General features: G+C 48.2%; 1 protein-coding gene across 1 annotated transcript; it reads left to right on the top strand.

Moving 5' to 3' along the window:
- Nucleotides 1-12,406: 12,406 nt before the first annotated feature.
- Nucleotides 12,407-13,285, top strand: rca-1 (Myb-like DNA-binding protein myb-1; the record flags this gene model as incomplete). Its single annotated transcript, XM_032034464.1, has 1 exon — nucleotides 12,407-13,285. The coding sequence occupies one exon, from the start codon at nucleotides 12,407-12,409 to the stop codon at nucleotides 13,283-13,285; it is 879 nt and encodes a 292-aa protein (XP_031893290.1).
- Nucleotides 13,286-17,174: the final 3,889 nt, after the last annotated feature.

The raw sequence follows: 17,174 nt of genomic DNA, 5'->3' as shown, positions 1-17,174 counted from the left end.
AGCGTTGTCGTCCTGATATTGGCGGTATCCTCCAGGCGATGTACCATGGCCACCGTGCAGTAGATAGAATGCTATGGTATTATTGCTCATGAAGATGATGCTGGGAAGAGACTAGCGACGCCCTAATGATTTACAGACATGGCCGCTGTCCAGCAGCCGTTGAACACAGACCAAATGACAACACAAGGCCCGGGGGTTGGCTCCTTGCCGCCAAATTGTCCGTTCACCGTTCCGGGTCCCAGAGGAATGGAAATGGGGAATCGGGCACGAGGCGATGGCGTCGAGCCCATACCAAAACTACTGACTGCAACAATATTCGTACATCCCGCAGTATTAGCGCCAACATTGCAGCAGGGGGAGTCATCCTCCAGCAAAGTGTGACAATCACTAGGGAGTGTTAGGGAACAAGGGCACCCCATAGTTACGGGCGAAAGCCGTCGCATCCATGCTCTTCCAACGAACGGCTCGTGTCTCGACGGACGTAAGGCACGGTCAGGACTCAAATCAATTCGCCTGTCTACCTAGGTCAAGGAAAGTTAGCGCAGAATACCTTGGGTTGGACAAGCAAGTCGAAATCACGGTGGTGTACCCAAGGCCGTGGCACATGGCCGGGGAGGGGGGTGGCCGACCATGCCTACGGATACAAACACTGTACGGCGGTGGTGTATGACACCCGTGATGCGTCCCGCTTAGCAAGTGACCGACCGTCATTGCCTGGGGTTCAAATCCCCCCCCTTTCTACGCAGGCTGTCATCTGCGATGAAATCCGTCACCTCATCTCCCATCGTGCTTGCTGTGGCTGCAGCGATTGTTGTTGTTGTTGATGATGATGATATCGTTCTTGTGGTTATTATTAAACCCCACCCCCCAAACCCCTGTGTCTGCTAATACTACTCTCTGCACTTGTTTCTTCCAGTTCCAAGACCGATGTCGGGTATGCTCACGGTGGTGGAGAAGCACTGGCACCCACTCGTGCAGCTGAAGTGCCGTCGTAAAACTTGTCTCTCTTTATCAAGGCGCATGATGAGGGTGGCAGTAGGTCGTGGAACAGGCCCGCGAGGAATTCCGAGTCTGTACCCGTGGGTGATGTGAAGCTACGGACAGGATACAGACAGCGAAGGACAACAGGCGAATGATGGCTGATCGGCAGTAGGCGAGTCTACACATAAGGTCAGAATCAGAAGTCCCATGTAAGTCCAGAGGCCTGTGCATAGAGATAACATATTCCGTCTCCTAACACCTAACTCCTAACTGCTAACCCTAATAGGCTAACTACTAGCCTTAACTCCTAGCTACTAACCCTAATAGGCTAACTACTAATTTTAACTAGTTAGCTTAAGACCTTATTTATTTTAGACTTAGGTTAATAGAGGAGCTATATTCAGTACCTCTTAGTTGCTTTTTTAGTACTTAGTTAAACTCCTTTTAGTAAGTTATAATATAGATATTACATTATATATAACATAATAACATTTTAGCTTTAGTAGCTACTAAAAGTTTATTATATAAAGTATTATACTATTTTATAAGATATAGAGTAAAAGTTTATATATTAATATATCTACTTAAAGCTATAGCTATTTATACTACTTATACTACTTATATTATTTATACTTATATTACTATTTTAGCTAACTTAAAAATTACTTAAATTATTATTAATTTAAGAGTAGTAAGGCTTTAAAGTATACCTATGGAGGTAGTAAGAAGGTTTATAAGTATTATTAAAGCTAATTTTAGCTGAAAAAAGTTAGATTTAAAACTAGTAGTAGTAGTAGAAGTAGTAATAACTAACTTAAAGTAAAATTTTATAAAATTTAAGCTAATTATTAGCTTATCTAATAAAACTACTAGCTAATTAATACTTGTATCTTTTCTTCTTATTTTTTAGCTTATTTTTTAACAGCTAATTTTTTTTTCTCTAGTCACTATAATAGTAATAATAGTAGTAGTAGTAGTAGTAGTGGTAATATAATAAATATATCAGTATTAGTTACCTTAAATATAGAGGGGTCTCTTTTAGTAGATATATTATAGTTAGTATAAAGGAAAGGTATTAGTATAGTTAATTAATATTATAGTATATTATCTATAAGAATATTATTATTATTAGTTAATATAATATTTTATTGATAGTTCCTTTTTTATAAAATAATACTAAAGTTAAGCTTTGTTATTACTACTTTAAGTATTATAATCTCTAGCTATAAAATATTAATTAGAGATATATCTAATAAAATAGTAGAAAAATATATATATTAAGGTTTGGGCAAGCTATTAATAGTAGTTAGTAATATCTTATATAGAATAATATTTGTTATCTATTAACTTAAGGTAATTAAAAATATTATAGTAGTAGAGTAAGCTTTATTAATATAAAAAAAGCTAATATAGTAGCTTAGTTTTTTTATTTATAACTAATTAATTTAAATTTTATAAGCTACTTTATATTATTAATATATTATCTTAAGTATTTTAAATAAAATAGCTAAAATTAATTAGTATAATATAAGTATCTTATTATAAATATTTTTAAACTAATACTTCTCTTTATTAATATAGTTATATAATATTTACTTCTTTATTTTAATTATTTTAGTAATTATAAAGTAGAAGTTATAGAGATTAATAAGGTACTTATATAAATATAACTTTAATTTAGCGTAAGTAAACTTTATATATAATATTACTTTAAAGTTATAGTTATAATACTTTTTAATAGTAAAGTTAGTAAACTAGAGGTTAAATAGAAGATAAGTAGAGTAAAGTAGTTGATAATTTAAAGCTAAGTTATTTTAAAAGCTTTTTTAAGGTTTTTTTGGTACTTCTAAAATAAAGCTTTAGTTAATATATAGATATATACTTCTTATATTTATAAAACTCTATTTAGTAATTACTTAATCTTATTAGAATTAGTAGTTAATGAAATAATTAGATTTAGTGCTATAGTTAGAAGGTTAATATCACTACTATTAAGTAGTAAGAAGTTAGTAATTAGTATTAAATTCTCTATTTTATACCTAGCTATTAAGTTAATAAAATCTTCTATAATATTAACTTTAAAATCCTAACTAATAAGATTAACTAAAATTTCTTTAGACCTATTTATAGTTAACTTAAATAAATTAGAAGTATTTCTAATATAAAGTAGACTAAGAGTATTAATATTTCTAAACTTATTAGAAGGCTAGTTTTTAGTCTAGCTATTATTATTTATTTCTAATACTTTATTCTATTTACTTTCTATATTTAATACTATATTTTTTAGTATATACTAAATATAGATTTACTACTAAGTAATTAGAAATATAACTTTATTAGCTTTTTTAAATATTTTATTAAAATTAGTTATTATTACTTTTAAGAATATAATTTTTTTAGCTATAATTATATCTTTAAGCTATTTAAGAACTTATTTATATACAGTAGTATTTTTATTTAAGATAAAGTAGAAAGTAGTATTAAACGTTAAGTATACTAAAGTAATATTATTAATTTTAAAAAGTAGTATATTAAAGTAATTTACTTGCTATTAATTAGTTTTACTTATTTTTTCTTTAACTTTATAACTAATTTTATGTATAACATCTATTAATAATAATTCTAAGTTTTATTAATATTACTTAAAGTATTAAAAATATATCTAAAAGACTATGTTAATCCTACTTAAGCTAGTATTATAATAGAAGCTTAAATATCTAATATCTACTCTTTATTTTAGCTTATATATAAATATCTAAATAGTTAAAAGAGGGCTATACTTTTTATAATATAGTTGATATTATTTGTTATATATATTAATTATATAGATATAATTAATACTTATCTCTTTATTTATCTATATAGTAATATTATATGCTATTAACTTATTTAATCTAAAGAGGTTTTTAATATATACTTATATTACTTCTTTACTACTTACTACCTTATGTATTATTACTTAAAATGCTTAATTATATAGCTTAAATTTATTAGTAATAAGTAAGTAGTTATAGTAATTATTAATTGTAAAAATAATCTATCTTTTTAAAGTTTCTAATAATTATATAAACTATTTATAACTTATTTTATTAGTTATTAAGTTTTTAGAAGTTATTATAAACTTCTTTAAGTAGCTTCTATGCTTATAGTTTAGATTTTATTAATATTTTATACTATATACTATTAATTATAATCTATTTTTAATTATATTATATTTAAAAGCTTTTAATACTAATAGGCCTTCTTAATAAGCTTATTAAAAGTAAGATTAGTTAATTTTATATTCAGGATATAATAGTAATAAAAAAAGATTTAGTGAGGATATTAATACTTTAGTATTAGAGGGATATAGAGTAAATTAGGCTATTAATAAATAATATATTTATATATTCTAAATAGCTTATTTTAATCTATATACTTATTATATATAATATTTAGTATAAGAATAGTTTAAGTAGCTATAAAGTAGTAGGCATTTTCTATAGCTATAACGCTTATAAACTGCTAAAAGGGGTTTAGTTAGGTGCTAAAGAAGCGACTGGGGGGTGCTGAATATGGCCCCTTAGTTAATGCAGTATTCTATGCACGGGCCTTTGGACTCACAAGGGACTTCTGATTCTGACCTTGTGTGTATTGTCGCGGGAGGCCCTGACCCATGTCAGTGGTGGTCCCAGTCACTTGGTTTGAATTAGCCCGGGGCTGTTTTGGGCTTGACCAGGCACCGGCAACCTATTCGTGCCTTGGTAGGCAAGTAGGCTGGTAGGTAGCTGAAGCTGGAGGCGGTCTAGACCAGTCCCACGAGCGAGGGTCGACGTTTGCAATTCGTGGCAGGCCTGGAGATCCGCATGCGTCCGTCGCAAGCACGAGCGACTGGCTATCGGCAACGGTATTTCCTGTTTTGCGGACCGTGGACGTGTGTGCAGCGGACAGGACAGGTAGCAACGGCGACGGCGACGGTGATGGGGACACTGGCCGCATGCGGTTGCTCATGAGGCAGGAGATTGGCTAGCCATCATCTACCTTGCTGGCATGTCTTGGGCCGCCGATGTGTCGGTCGCCGGAGTGGGAGTGGACGACGACGCCGTCGATACGCACGTAAAAGGAAAGTACAGAAGACAAGGAAACGTCGAGACACTGCCTCGAGCGGCACAAGGATCTTGCGGGAAGGGGGAATGGAAGGTCCCGTCGTCCAGTCGGCCGTTTTTGGCAGTGCGCGGTCGACGGTGAATCCTTTTACACTGTTTTTGTTGTTGTTGGTGAGGTTTAGTGGCCGGTAGTACAGTCCCCAAGTTGTGGTTCAACGCTCTAGCCGTGCCACCACGACTTCCCTTAGGTCACCTGCTGTAGAGACCTACCTTAGTTACTTTGCGCACCTATCCGTACCTACGCAGTCAGGTAGGTAGTGATCCATGGATTTGAGGTACGTGCCTCGCCTCACCTCAGTACCTACCCTACCTACCCTAGGTAGGTCAGGTAGGTTCGAGAGGTGAGATGGACTAGTGGGTACGCCGTACGGAACCGGTGAGGGGGCCAGCCGACGCCGCCCGTGAAGGCAAAACTCTGTACGCAGCGGGACCCGCCGCCGCGGACCCAGGTGCCCGGGTCAGGCTTCGGGTTGGTCCCAGCAGGGAGGAAGGTGTGCAAGCCTCCCCGCGATCCGCACATGGTCTTTGTGCCTCGCCATCTTTGCCTTTCTTGTGCTTCTCCATCTCACGATGTGATGCAGTGCCATCCCCTGGGCTGTGCTGTGCTATGGTGGGCTGGACTGGCTTGGATGCCACTCCGATCGCATCTCGTCCCAAGCTCTCACTGCCACCACTTCCATCATCGTCCTGCTTCAATGGTCCTTCCAGCGCTCCGGCTCTGGCCGCCGCCTTTGCAGCAATTTACGATGCTGTCTAGGAATGGAGGCTCACCTGCGCCCAAAGCTCGCAGCAGCCACGGGACTGTTCCAAGGCGCCGACGTTGGCCCCCGTTGCCAAGACTGGACCTGGCCCGTGATATTCACACCGATAGCGCAGGGCGATGAAATGTTGTTCGTTGGAGCTGGCCTAGCTGGGATCGATTTCGCATTGCCGGCCTAGTTGGGCAGGTGAATCTCGTCATTCCCGGCAATCTGCAAGTACAGACAAGGTAACCCAAGACACGACGCCCAGCGCGGAGGCCTTTCGTTCGCTCGTCGTCGTCGTCGTCGTCGCCGTCGTCGGTCTCCATGGAGGGAGCGAGATTTCCACCCGACACAATCTATCTACTACCCGTATCCTCTGCAAAGGAAGACACCACTGCATGCTCCAGGCAGGGACAAGGTTCCTAACTAGTGTTCATTTACCCCCCTTCCTCCCCAGGCGGATTACCTCCATATGCAGCCTGGGTGATACAAATATCACTCCCAGAAAAGAGGGCGGGTACCGCGGTTTATTTTTACGTAGCGTCCACCAAGACGAAACATGGCCTGCAGGGCAAGAGAGATCTTGGGACCAGAAGAAGAAAGTAGACCCTGCCCCGGCTCTCCGACTGGTTGACTGGTGGAGGTTTGCGGCTCAGGGCAAGGGGTTCTAATGGTCCTTGTTGGCGCACGACGACAAAAGTGACAACTGATTGTCGTCAAACATCCACAGAAACGGCAACACAAACGAGTGAGGCTGGACTTCCGGACCCTCTCCCGCATCGCGACGTCGTGATGGAGAATGAGACATTGCAACGCTCTGTAGGGGAGGTGAGGGGGTGGCTGCCTCCGTCTATCGCATTTGTGATCAGCAGCATGCCGGCCTAGACAGCAGACGACGTCCGTGTCTGCTGTTGGACTTACGCCCATCTTCCCCGCTGGATCAGTCATCTGCAGCCCGATTTCAAATTGTATTTGTGTTTTTCTTTTTCCATCTTTGGGATGATTGGGACCGTGTCTTCTTGCCTTAGGTAGGTGAAGGAGTGCTTCTGGAGCTGCACTTGATCTCCAACTGCCTCGGCAACTGAGGCCAGCCAGCATCTGCTTGCCGTCCCATCCCTTGTCGTCTATTGTTGATGTCCCGGGGATAACGTCCATGCCTGACCTGACCTTGCCTTGCCTTGCCGTGCCGTGCCTTGCGTCTCCTTGCCTCGGTGAGCTCTTGGCGCTCATGGTCTGAGGTCCTGACAGGTAAAGTGGCATGCCTGTGACAAATGTCCAAAAGTCATTGACGGGAGACGCGGCGGATGCGAATGCGGTTGTGCTCGGCCCCCCGATTGCTACATGCCCACCTTGCTTAGGTATCCGTAAGGCATGTGTGTACATTTTGCCGCGCCAGAGCCAATTGCGCCTCTCCTGTTCCTCCTGGCGCTGCGTCTGTGCTGCGGCGGCCCTTGGAAGGAAAAGATACCCACAAGCTTACTTGTTGAATCCGATGCGTATGCGAACTGCCGAGGCTTGGGCTTACTGCCATGACTTTCCTTACCCAAGTGGAACAACGGACGTCTGCCGCGTCGGTGTCAGTGTCAGTGTCGTTGTCAGTGTCAGTGCCAATGTCAATCACATCACGTCGCATCTCGCTCTCTGAACTGATGGGAATTCGCTGCTGCTGTCAGAGTGCCTGGGTTGCCGGCCTACACTCCCCGTACACCAACATACGGTTGGCGAGCGCGCAGGCCATTGTAGATGTTAGTCACGCAAGAAGCTTTGAAGCTACCATGCAACATCCAAAGCTGTTGTTCAACGATTTCCCCGCTTCCCCAACGGACGGAACTCTGTACATTTTCTGTCATACGTGCTTAGAAGCGGACTTGCAAGCGGATGTGCACCTAGCTCGATTGGCTGTGCGTTGTTGCTCTCTTGTCCTCGAGCCACCATACTTTACTTAGTGATGGATTGGCTCAACGCGCCCAGTACAACGGAAGTGCCATGACTAGCACCCGTTGCGCGGTTTTCGTCTCGCTTACCTCGCGTCTTGTCTTTCATCCGTCATCGTTCAGGTGGAAGCTATTGATTTTCCGGTAAGGGCATAGATAAAAAGCTCTGGCTCAGGCTCTGGCCCTGGCCCAGCCATCGACTACGTCCATTAGCAGAAATTTGTGTCGTTGTGGCTCATGGCGAGTCCATTTAGCTTCGACCGTCCAACGTGAAGTCAGCATCCACAACGCCGTCGCGCCGAGTTTGTCTTCTTGGATGACTGCATCCTGAGCCGTTTTTGAGTGTCGCAATGCAGGAGGGCATGCAAGTCCAAACACATGACAGTGTCGTCGAACTTGGGTATTGTTATAAGTGGAACAACATAGAAGCCCCAGCATGGCAATGTTGCTGTGTGTCCGGAAAAAGATGTGTGCCACCTTGTCAATGACCCCAATGCTGCCGGACCTGATGCGTTCATTACTCGCGAGTCGCACCCGACCTGAATGACTGCACTTGCACTTGTTGTTGCGCAAAGTACCTACCAAGGTACCTTAGGTAATGACAAGGCACAGACAGGTCTAGTTGAGTGCGCTGGGTGTCATCCGGCCCGGACAAGTGCGAACTGCACCATGCTGCCCCAGTCTGACCAATGAGACTGAACCACTCGACGGCCCAACTTTAGAATCTTCGTCATGATTGGTTGCGATGCGAGGCGGGCTTCCGAGGCAACTCCCGGGGGGCCAGCGGGCAGCTACGTACCCGCAACGCAAGGTACCTACCTTATCCGTAAGGTAAGTCCTGCTCTTCGATGGGGCGCCGTCGACTTGCGGGCTTCGCCGCGTATCGTGTCAAAGCAGGTTGGCTATTTCCGGCTGTAACCCAACACAAATTGTATCATGAATTGGATCGACAAACAACTCTGTTCATCGGTATGCGAAACAAACAGAGCCCGCCCAGGTATCATACGCACCTGGGACGACCAAGTACAGAGACTCGGAGAGCTTTGCTCAATCGACGACTGCCTCAACTCTCGGAGCAGAGCTTGCACCCTGCGGCAGGATCTGCGCAGTGAAAGATGTAATCATGTCACTACGCCATCCCACTCCAGGGTCCACGCCATCCCGTTTGGTGCTTCCGGGGAACACGAGAGAGGCCCTCATCATCGCTACCTACCTACCTGCCTGCCTGCCTGCCTTACCTACCCACGGCGCACGTACCGAGGCCAGGCAAGGCAAAGGCACAGAAAGCATTGCCGTCTCAGGCACAACCACACTTGCAACCAACCGACCGCCCACCACCCGTTCTGTCAGGGGACGAGGCAGCCGTCACTCAGCTGTCAGTGATTTGGGTCTAGACAGGAACTCACCCTCGGGCTTCCCCCGCCCGGCTCTGTGCAGAGCTCGTGCTGGTGGCGGAATCAACTCGATACATCTGAACTGGCCTATCTTACATACACGCGCATGGGATACCTGGGCAACTCAAACAACCACAAAGATCGGATTGTGCTGATCGGCCCCACCAGAAACGGCGTCCAGACCCTGACCTTCCCATCGTGTTTCTTGAAGGCGGCTTGAGCAGCCGTACGTAAGGCATCGTCGACAATTCCAAACATGACAGACGACCAGGCGGGAAGGCACCCGCTGAATTGACAACTGCTCAAGCAGCATTACCTCCTCTGACGACGTGTCAACATGTCATTGCGGACTCAAATCATAATGCCCTACCAGAGACAGCACAACACATGCTGAGAGCTGCGCTCGCTGCTTGTGTTACGTCCCGTCGCCTTGTACCACGCCCCCCGGCATGATCGCCGGTCTGCTCTCCCCACCAGGCGGTCTTGGTCCACCCTCCTTCGACCCCGGCTGAAGACGGCCGCTCCGAGCGAAAAAGAGTGCTGAAGGATGCATCATACTCACTATCATTTCGGTCCCAAACTGCCGTTCAGCTCACACTCAGGCTCTAGCTTTAGCTGCCAGCTCCGGAGCATCTGTCTCTCTCGGTCTGCCTGCCAATACTGCATCCGTCATTTGGCCGGACTCGATATTTCGGCCAGCGTGCGCAGCGTGCTTGACAGCCGCCGTTTCCAGCATGACGAGACCCGACCGAGATTGCACTCTACGTTCCTCGAGGAAAGAGCAGGGTCCGAAGACGGAAAGAAACAACTGTCTCGCGTGGTGATTGAGCAACGAGAAACGAGAAATTCAACGCTTCTCTCTTTGCATGGTACTTCGCATCCGCATCGCATCGTGTCGAAGCCATGCACGGCGCACGGCACGCTGCATCCCCATACCTAACGTAAGGCGAGGCGAGGTGAGGTGAGGTAAGGCAAGGCAAGGCAGGGTATACCGTATGCCGGCCCGCTCTCGACGGATACGCAGAGTATGCGTGCCAGTGCGTGTTGCTGTCTACGCCCGTGGAGCGGTGCATTGATGCCAAGTTCGTGCCTTTGGGGATCGCCCAACTGAAATGAAATAAATGGCTTCGGCTCTATTCCGTGCATCTGACTTTCAACTCCAAGCCTCGGGACGTCAGATTTCAGTCAAATCCAATGAACGGACTCGAGGGTCTTGAACCCCAGGTCCCTCAAAAAGATACGTTTGGGAAATCCCAGACATGGATGCTTCAATCAAGCTTACCCGTGCATATCGATGAAGTTGCGTTGACGTTTATTTCCCCGGCCGGGGCAATGAGACCGTACATCAGTGCATCACACTGGACATGAGAGAGCCGCAGTTGTTCGTCGGAGGCATTGCAGGACATGGCACGGAAGGTATCGAAACGTCAAGCAGCCCGAATGCGCTTGGCTGATTTCGTCAGGTTGAAGGATTTGCACTTCCCAACACGGCGCTGCAGTGCTTTCGTCTCTCTCTGTGGCCTTGTCCGGTATAGTAAGGCCACAGTCGTTGGTCCTAATACCTGAGGTAGGTAGTCCTCGCTCGATCGAGACCGTCTCCTCGACAAGCTATCTAGCCTCATCCGTCAGTCCAGCAACGCCCGATTTCAAGAGCTTGCGATATCCTGGCATCATCCTGGCATCAGATCAGAGATTTATGTCCCACCGGGTGTATGGCGTGGGCTTGGCTTGGGCTGTGGCTGAAGCCGGGGCCTCTACAAGGGGCAGGGACAGGCCCAGGACGGATACCAGTTCAAAAGCATGAACAAGGATCATGATCAGAATCGGGACCGGGACTAGAGCCGGGGAACAAGGACAGGGTCTGGTGGGCTGTGGATATGGAAGTGAACAAGGGCCAGGGGTGTGTCTCGAAGGAAATAGCCGTAAGTCAGTCTGTCAATCGAGACTCGGAATCTGTCCCATGGCCTAGGATACATGCTTCTTACCTGGGCACGACGGTACGGTGGAAGGCATTGTTTGCTTTGGTCTTAGGCTCTCGACCTACATACCCTGGGTTCGCAGTGCATCAAGCGCCCTGAAGCCATCTCAAGCCTTCTTGCCTGACCGCCCGACTCCAACGCACATCGACAGAGATCGTCGGCTGCTGTAAGTGACTGGAGTCGACATTCGCTCAGCCTCGTTCTGAAGAGGTTTTTGTCTGTACCTACTTTTGGAACGGACGGGTAATGAGGTGGTTGTGGATGTGCTAGAAACCCCCGCGGGGCCAACAGTCAGTCAATGGGCCTAGACCAGAATGAACCTGGGCCTCTGGGGTTCTCTCATCTTAGGATTCCCCCATGTCGGCCTTCTGTGCAAAGAAACGACGGATACAGTTGAGCTGGATTTTTTTTGTAATACCTTTACCAGGTGCCTTGCCTCTGGACGACACTATTGCGACACCCCACATCCATGTGCCACGCCTCCCGTAGTGATCTCCCACGCCCCAACTCTGATCCTCACCCACGAAGCACAGTCAAGTAGACCTACACCATCTTCTGGGGGGATGGTACATGCGGCAGCAACGATCCAGTCTCACCCCCTCCCCCATAAGGAAAGGCGTCTGTCTTCTCTGTCCTTGCCCTGCTCTATCGGATCGTGCTAGGTGCTGATACCGCAGCAGCTGGACCTCTGCTTTTGGGTAGGGTGCCTCACTCCATCCCAGGTAATGTGGTGCAGTTCCTTACCTCACTTCTGGGCTCGCCGTGGGTTTACAAGAACGCTCCACTCGCCATCACCATTTCTTCGTTCTTCTTCCACCCTTAAACCAGGTTCATTTCAAACCTTAACCTTTCTTTTTCACCTGTTATCCCCATGTCCTCCAATCTTATTGTTGGATTTGCATAGATCTCGTTCTTCGGCACAGCCTCTCATACTCCTTGTCTCTCTCCCACGCCGCTTCCATCTGCTCAAGCACATATATACGCACACAACCCACACCTTTCCAAGACCCCCAACAGCCTCTTCATTCTCCCTCTCTTGTATCGTCTTCATCAACGACAACAACAACAACAATAACAACAACAAGACCATAGCCAGCCCTTTCTCCTTGCTCCCAGCTTGTACACATCTCGACCTCATCGCCCAGCTGCCACATAGTTACTCTGGGCTTCGGTGTCTACCACCACAAACCTCCCATCATAATCTTAGTCGATCCACACCACACTTCCACAATGGCTCAAAGAAGAGGACCGTGGTCCCAGCAAGAAGACGGTTATCTCATGCAGCTTGTCAGCGACCAAGGCCCCTTGAACTGGGTTCGCATTGCCCAAGCCCTCGGAACCCGCACGCCCAAGCAATGCAGAGAGCGCTTTCACCAGAACTTGAAGCCCACACTTAATCATGAGCCCATCACAGCCGAGGAGGGCGCCCAAATAGAGATTCTCGTCGGCGAGATTGGCAAGAGGTGGGCCGAGATTGCAAGACGTCTGCATGGTCGCAGCGATAATGCAGTCAAGAACTGGTGGAACGGAAGCCAGAATCGCCGCAAGCGTCACGATCGCCGCAGAGCCAACCAGAGCACTTCTGGCTACGACGACAGAAGATATGGCCACTCCGCCTTCACACGCCCGACTCTCACCCTCAACCCTCACCCGTCAGCACTCCCACTTCCAAGGCACGCCGTGTCGTCGCCTGTATCTCCGACGTTCTATGGTCACAGCCACAACCACACTCTCTATCATTTGGAATCGCCTCTGCCGTCACCCTGTTCAACCTCGTCTCCTGGCAGCGACGCACTGGACGGCGAGGCCTCGACTGTCTCCGATGCCGCGTCAAGCTACACCACATCTCCCCAATGCCTTTCCAGAGGCACATCGCCATCTCTTCAACTCCCTCCTCTTCGTCATCTAGACACTGGCTCCCAGCCTCGATCATTACCTAGTTTCGGTTCTCTGCTCCATGCACCGAGCGAAAGGAAAGAGCACGGTCGACTACCGTCAATGGGATCGCATCTTTTGACGGCGCCAAACTCGCCGGTATCGAGCACTGTCGCTTCACCTATACCAGCCGATAAGGACTCCCGGATGGACGTTTCAGCCCTTCTTGGATGACTTGGCGCGCCGTGCAATGCAAAACAGCACGTGGAAAGTTGAATTTAATCTGAACTTGTGTTGTGGCCGAAACTGTACCAAGAATCTACGGGCTTGAAGGCGCAATTAGACAAAGGATCGATTCTTTGATGGCGAGTGCTGGAAAAGGCAAGCTGCCTTGTTTTTGTCTTTCTATTTCTATTTGATCTGTACCAACTCAAGCGAGGGAAAGGCGTTCGGAGACCAGAATATGATGGTTCGGCATGGGTCTGATAAGGTCCACAAGATGTACCGGGGAAAAGGATAACAGCGTGTGTTGATTACCTTCACGCGCACCGCAAGACGCGGCCCGTAATGCAAAAAATTATTGCTCAGCACATGAACTTTACCCTCTCGGGTTATGCACTTTTATATGCTGCGAAGTTGAGAGCACGCTGTGCAGCTCGAAAGTGACATGTTTGGTGTTTCCAACGCATGTGTCAGCGGAACTTGAGCAACTTTGGGGCTCGAGTAGGAGTTGCCGGGAATGGGCCATCGTCGAACGGGGGCAGAGAAGGCTCAGCGAATGTCTGAAATTCATGCCCACGGACACGTCAGCGGCGATCGACGGGACCAGTGTGTGGGCTTGCAACAAGGGCATAGACAAGGGTCTTGTCTCTGTTCAACGCCCTCTGTTTCCAACACAAGTCGAAGGGGTTCCCCGGGCTCTGTTGGACCCTGTACCCAAATTTTGGAGCCCTCGGTTGGCGGACTACTGCGTAGACAAGCCCAGGACAAGGTGAGGCGGAGGACAGAGCGTCAGCCAGGCCAAGCCAGCCGTCAGGACAGAAAGTCGCATTCAACACGAGGTAGATGGGGTTAAGGGGCGGGCGGGCTGATGTCGATCATGACGAGCAATTGCCCATGGGCGAAATTTCAAAGTTTGCGATGAGATTTGGCTCAGTCAGGACGGACTCAGTTGCCGGATTTCGAAGCCAGTAGGAAGGGAGTCTGACGGCGACAGAAGATCGGACTAGCTGTAGAGGCAAACTTGTGTGCTTGCACGATAAGGCAGAGTTCAGGCCTGGTGTGGTGTGATGTGGTGTAGTGTGGTGTAGGGCGGTAGAATGAACAGAGTGCGTAGTTAACGTTCCCGAGGCATATACGAAGCATGCGTGTCCACCGTCTACTATGGTACTTCATCTGATACAGGGTTCGATCACGGCCGTCTGTTGACAATTCTTCAAACGAGCGAGCACACGGCAAAGAAAGTGGTTGGTAGGGACGGCGGTATGACAATTGTCCAGAGTCAATTGCATGGCATGGGGCAGCTCATCTTTCGTCGTGCAAAAGAAGACGGTGATCTTCACAAGCCCCTGGTCTCCCACCCTCGGGATGTTCGCATCCCGTAGACAATCCCTGAAGGAAAGGCGGATGGCAGCGAGTTGGCCACGAATTGGCAGCACGGCCGCGCTGACGGGACCGAGCAGGATCTGCGAGTGCAACCCTCCCTTCCCCTTTGACAAGAAAACCAAGGCCCGGCCGGGGAAGCCCTGCTTTTCTTTCGATGCCTTGCACCCTTGACGGCATTGAATGGATTGTCGTCCGAAGCACCGACACCGCTACACCACCAGAGCTACCTACTAATACTTACCTTACCTTGCCTACCTACCTACCCTCGACCGTTTCGAAGGCCCACGGCGCACCTGGCACCGGCGCGGCTGGGTCCTGGCCTGTCCAATCCAATTTGACACCAACCAAAGCGTCAGTCACCCAGTGTGCCAGCCAAACCAAACCAACCCAAACCAAACCAACCCAAACCAAACCATACCAAACTAGGTAGATCCGACCACACGGGCCGTTTCCGACCACAAAGGTCGGTTGACCGTTCGCGCTCGCCATCCAACCTCGACTGGCGACCACCACCCACCACTGCTACCACCACCACCGACGACGGCACCGCTGCGCCGACCGGAGCAGTCCAGTTGATGGCCGCTACGTATGGTGCGACCGCGCCCGCCCGCGTCCGCAGACAAACTGGACAGGGACAGGCAGACAGACGGAGGGACTGAGGGACTGAGGGACGCCTGCATCGTCACTGTCCACCGGTGCATTCGTCCAAGACAACGGCCCATCGAAGATCTGCCCCCAATTTCACCTACGCTCGCTCACTGCACCGCTGTTCCCCGCTCCCCCCTATACCAAAATCATCGACGTGATGGCCGGCGGTTCGTCATTGCCGTCACTGGCCTCAGCAGCATCATCATCTCTTGCATCATTACTGCTTGCTATTCGCTACCTTTTCGCGGCCGTGTTTTTCATCACATACCCAGAGGAGAATGAAGAAACAGTCACAGAAGCGAATGGTCTCCATACGTGCAGAGCCGATGTGCGAGACCCAAACACTTCATGACATGGTACCCGATAGCATACGGGCGTAGCATACGCGCGCGAGAGAGAGGGAAAGAACCAAAATTGCGATGCCTTTCCTCACCTCACTCACATGCGAGGGTTCTTGGCATGGTGATTCCACATCAAATATCCGTACACTACTTGCTCGACTACCGCCTGTGTCGGCACAGCTGGGGGGTTCCCGGATGGATCTGAAGCTGCCTGTGGCCCGATGCAACGCTGGAAAGTACGGGATTTTGCTAGATTTGACGATCGTTCTTGGGCAGGTCGGATGGGATTTGGTGGGTGGGTGGTCGATGGGGAAAAGGGCACCGGCGCGTAGGAACACTGAAGCCAGGATGATGGGAGAGGAGACGGGTGAGGACGTGAACAAGGGGTAGGTGGAGACGGATCTCAGATCCCATTTTTATTTGGGCGGGCTGCAGGTTCACAGTTGCGAATCGACGAGTTGGAATCGACAATGCATGTGATGTGGGACAGGTTCGCCCCATCCACCACCGGGGCCCGGGGCCAATGGGCATCTGTCGATCAACGGTCGGCCAGCAGCAGCAGCAGCAGCAGCAGCGGCAACGGCAGCGGCAGCGGCAGCATGAGAACCGAACAGGTGGAAGCAGATTCAGAGGCAGATGGCACCGGAGCTCGATGAGCGGCGACAGGGGGAGGTGGGTCGCCTATATGACACTACCTAGGCACCCAGGAACCCAAGGTAAGGTACCTACCTACTTTCGCCGTACCTATTCGTTCCTCAGGTACCTACTTAGGGGGCAGTGGCAGGGGCAAGGGCCGGGCCAGACTCGCCCAGGTCTCTCAGCGGGAAGCCTCACCAGCAGGGGCTGGTCAGGCTACCCATGTTCTCGCAATTTACCAAGCCGTAAGCAGAGTGCATGCGGTCTACGGGGACGTTCCGTGGGTCTTTCTCCATCACCACCATCCATCACCCGTAAATGCAGCATCATATCGAGATTACAACGTGCCAACCAACTGGCCAGCCACTCAGCCCTTCAGCCGTTATACGGGTGCCTGCTGTCTCTTGCCCCTGGACTCTGTCTGAGACATGGAGCTAGACCAGGGCCAGGCGGGTAAGGTATTTGCAATTGGGGAGTCACCTTCAAGAGACCAATAAGCCTGGGTCAGGATGAGTGGGCACCACCAAGACAGTCATACGGAGCCCAACGGTACGAATACCGGACGTAAGGTAAGGAAGACAGACATGCCTTCACTTTGTGTGTTGTGTTGTTGGAGCGAGGCATCATCGTGTATGTGCGTGGGAGGATCCTGCTGCATACTGTCTCGTCGACTTACACCATTGCTGCAGCGGGAATTGAGAGATGGCCGACCACTACGCTGCCGTTGTTGTGACTGTTGTTGTTATTGTTGTTGATGTTGCTGTTGTTGTCGCCGTCGTTATTGCTGCTGCTGCAGCTTCTGCTGAGCTCACGAGTTCCCGCCCAGGTTTATCAATCTGTATGCATCTGCAACTTCATCGCCTTGGATCGTTATATCCGTACGTCATATCCGT

This window comes from Colletotrichum fructicola (assembly GCF_000319635.2).
Source record: "Colletotrichum fructicola Nara gc5 chromosome Unknown KSG_Nara_v1_contig03, whole genome shotgun sequence".
Taxonomy (NCBI): domain Eukaryota; kingdom Fungi; phylum Ascomycota; class Sordariomycetes; order Glomerellales; family Glomerellaceae; genus Colletotrichum; species Colletotrichum fructicola.
This window is presented reverse-complemented; position numbering and strand designations above follow the sequence as displayed.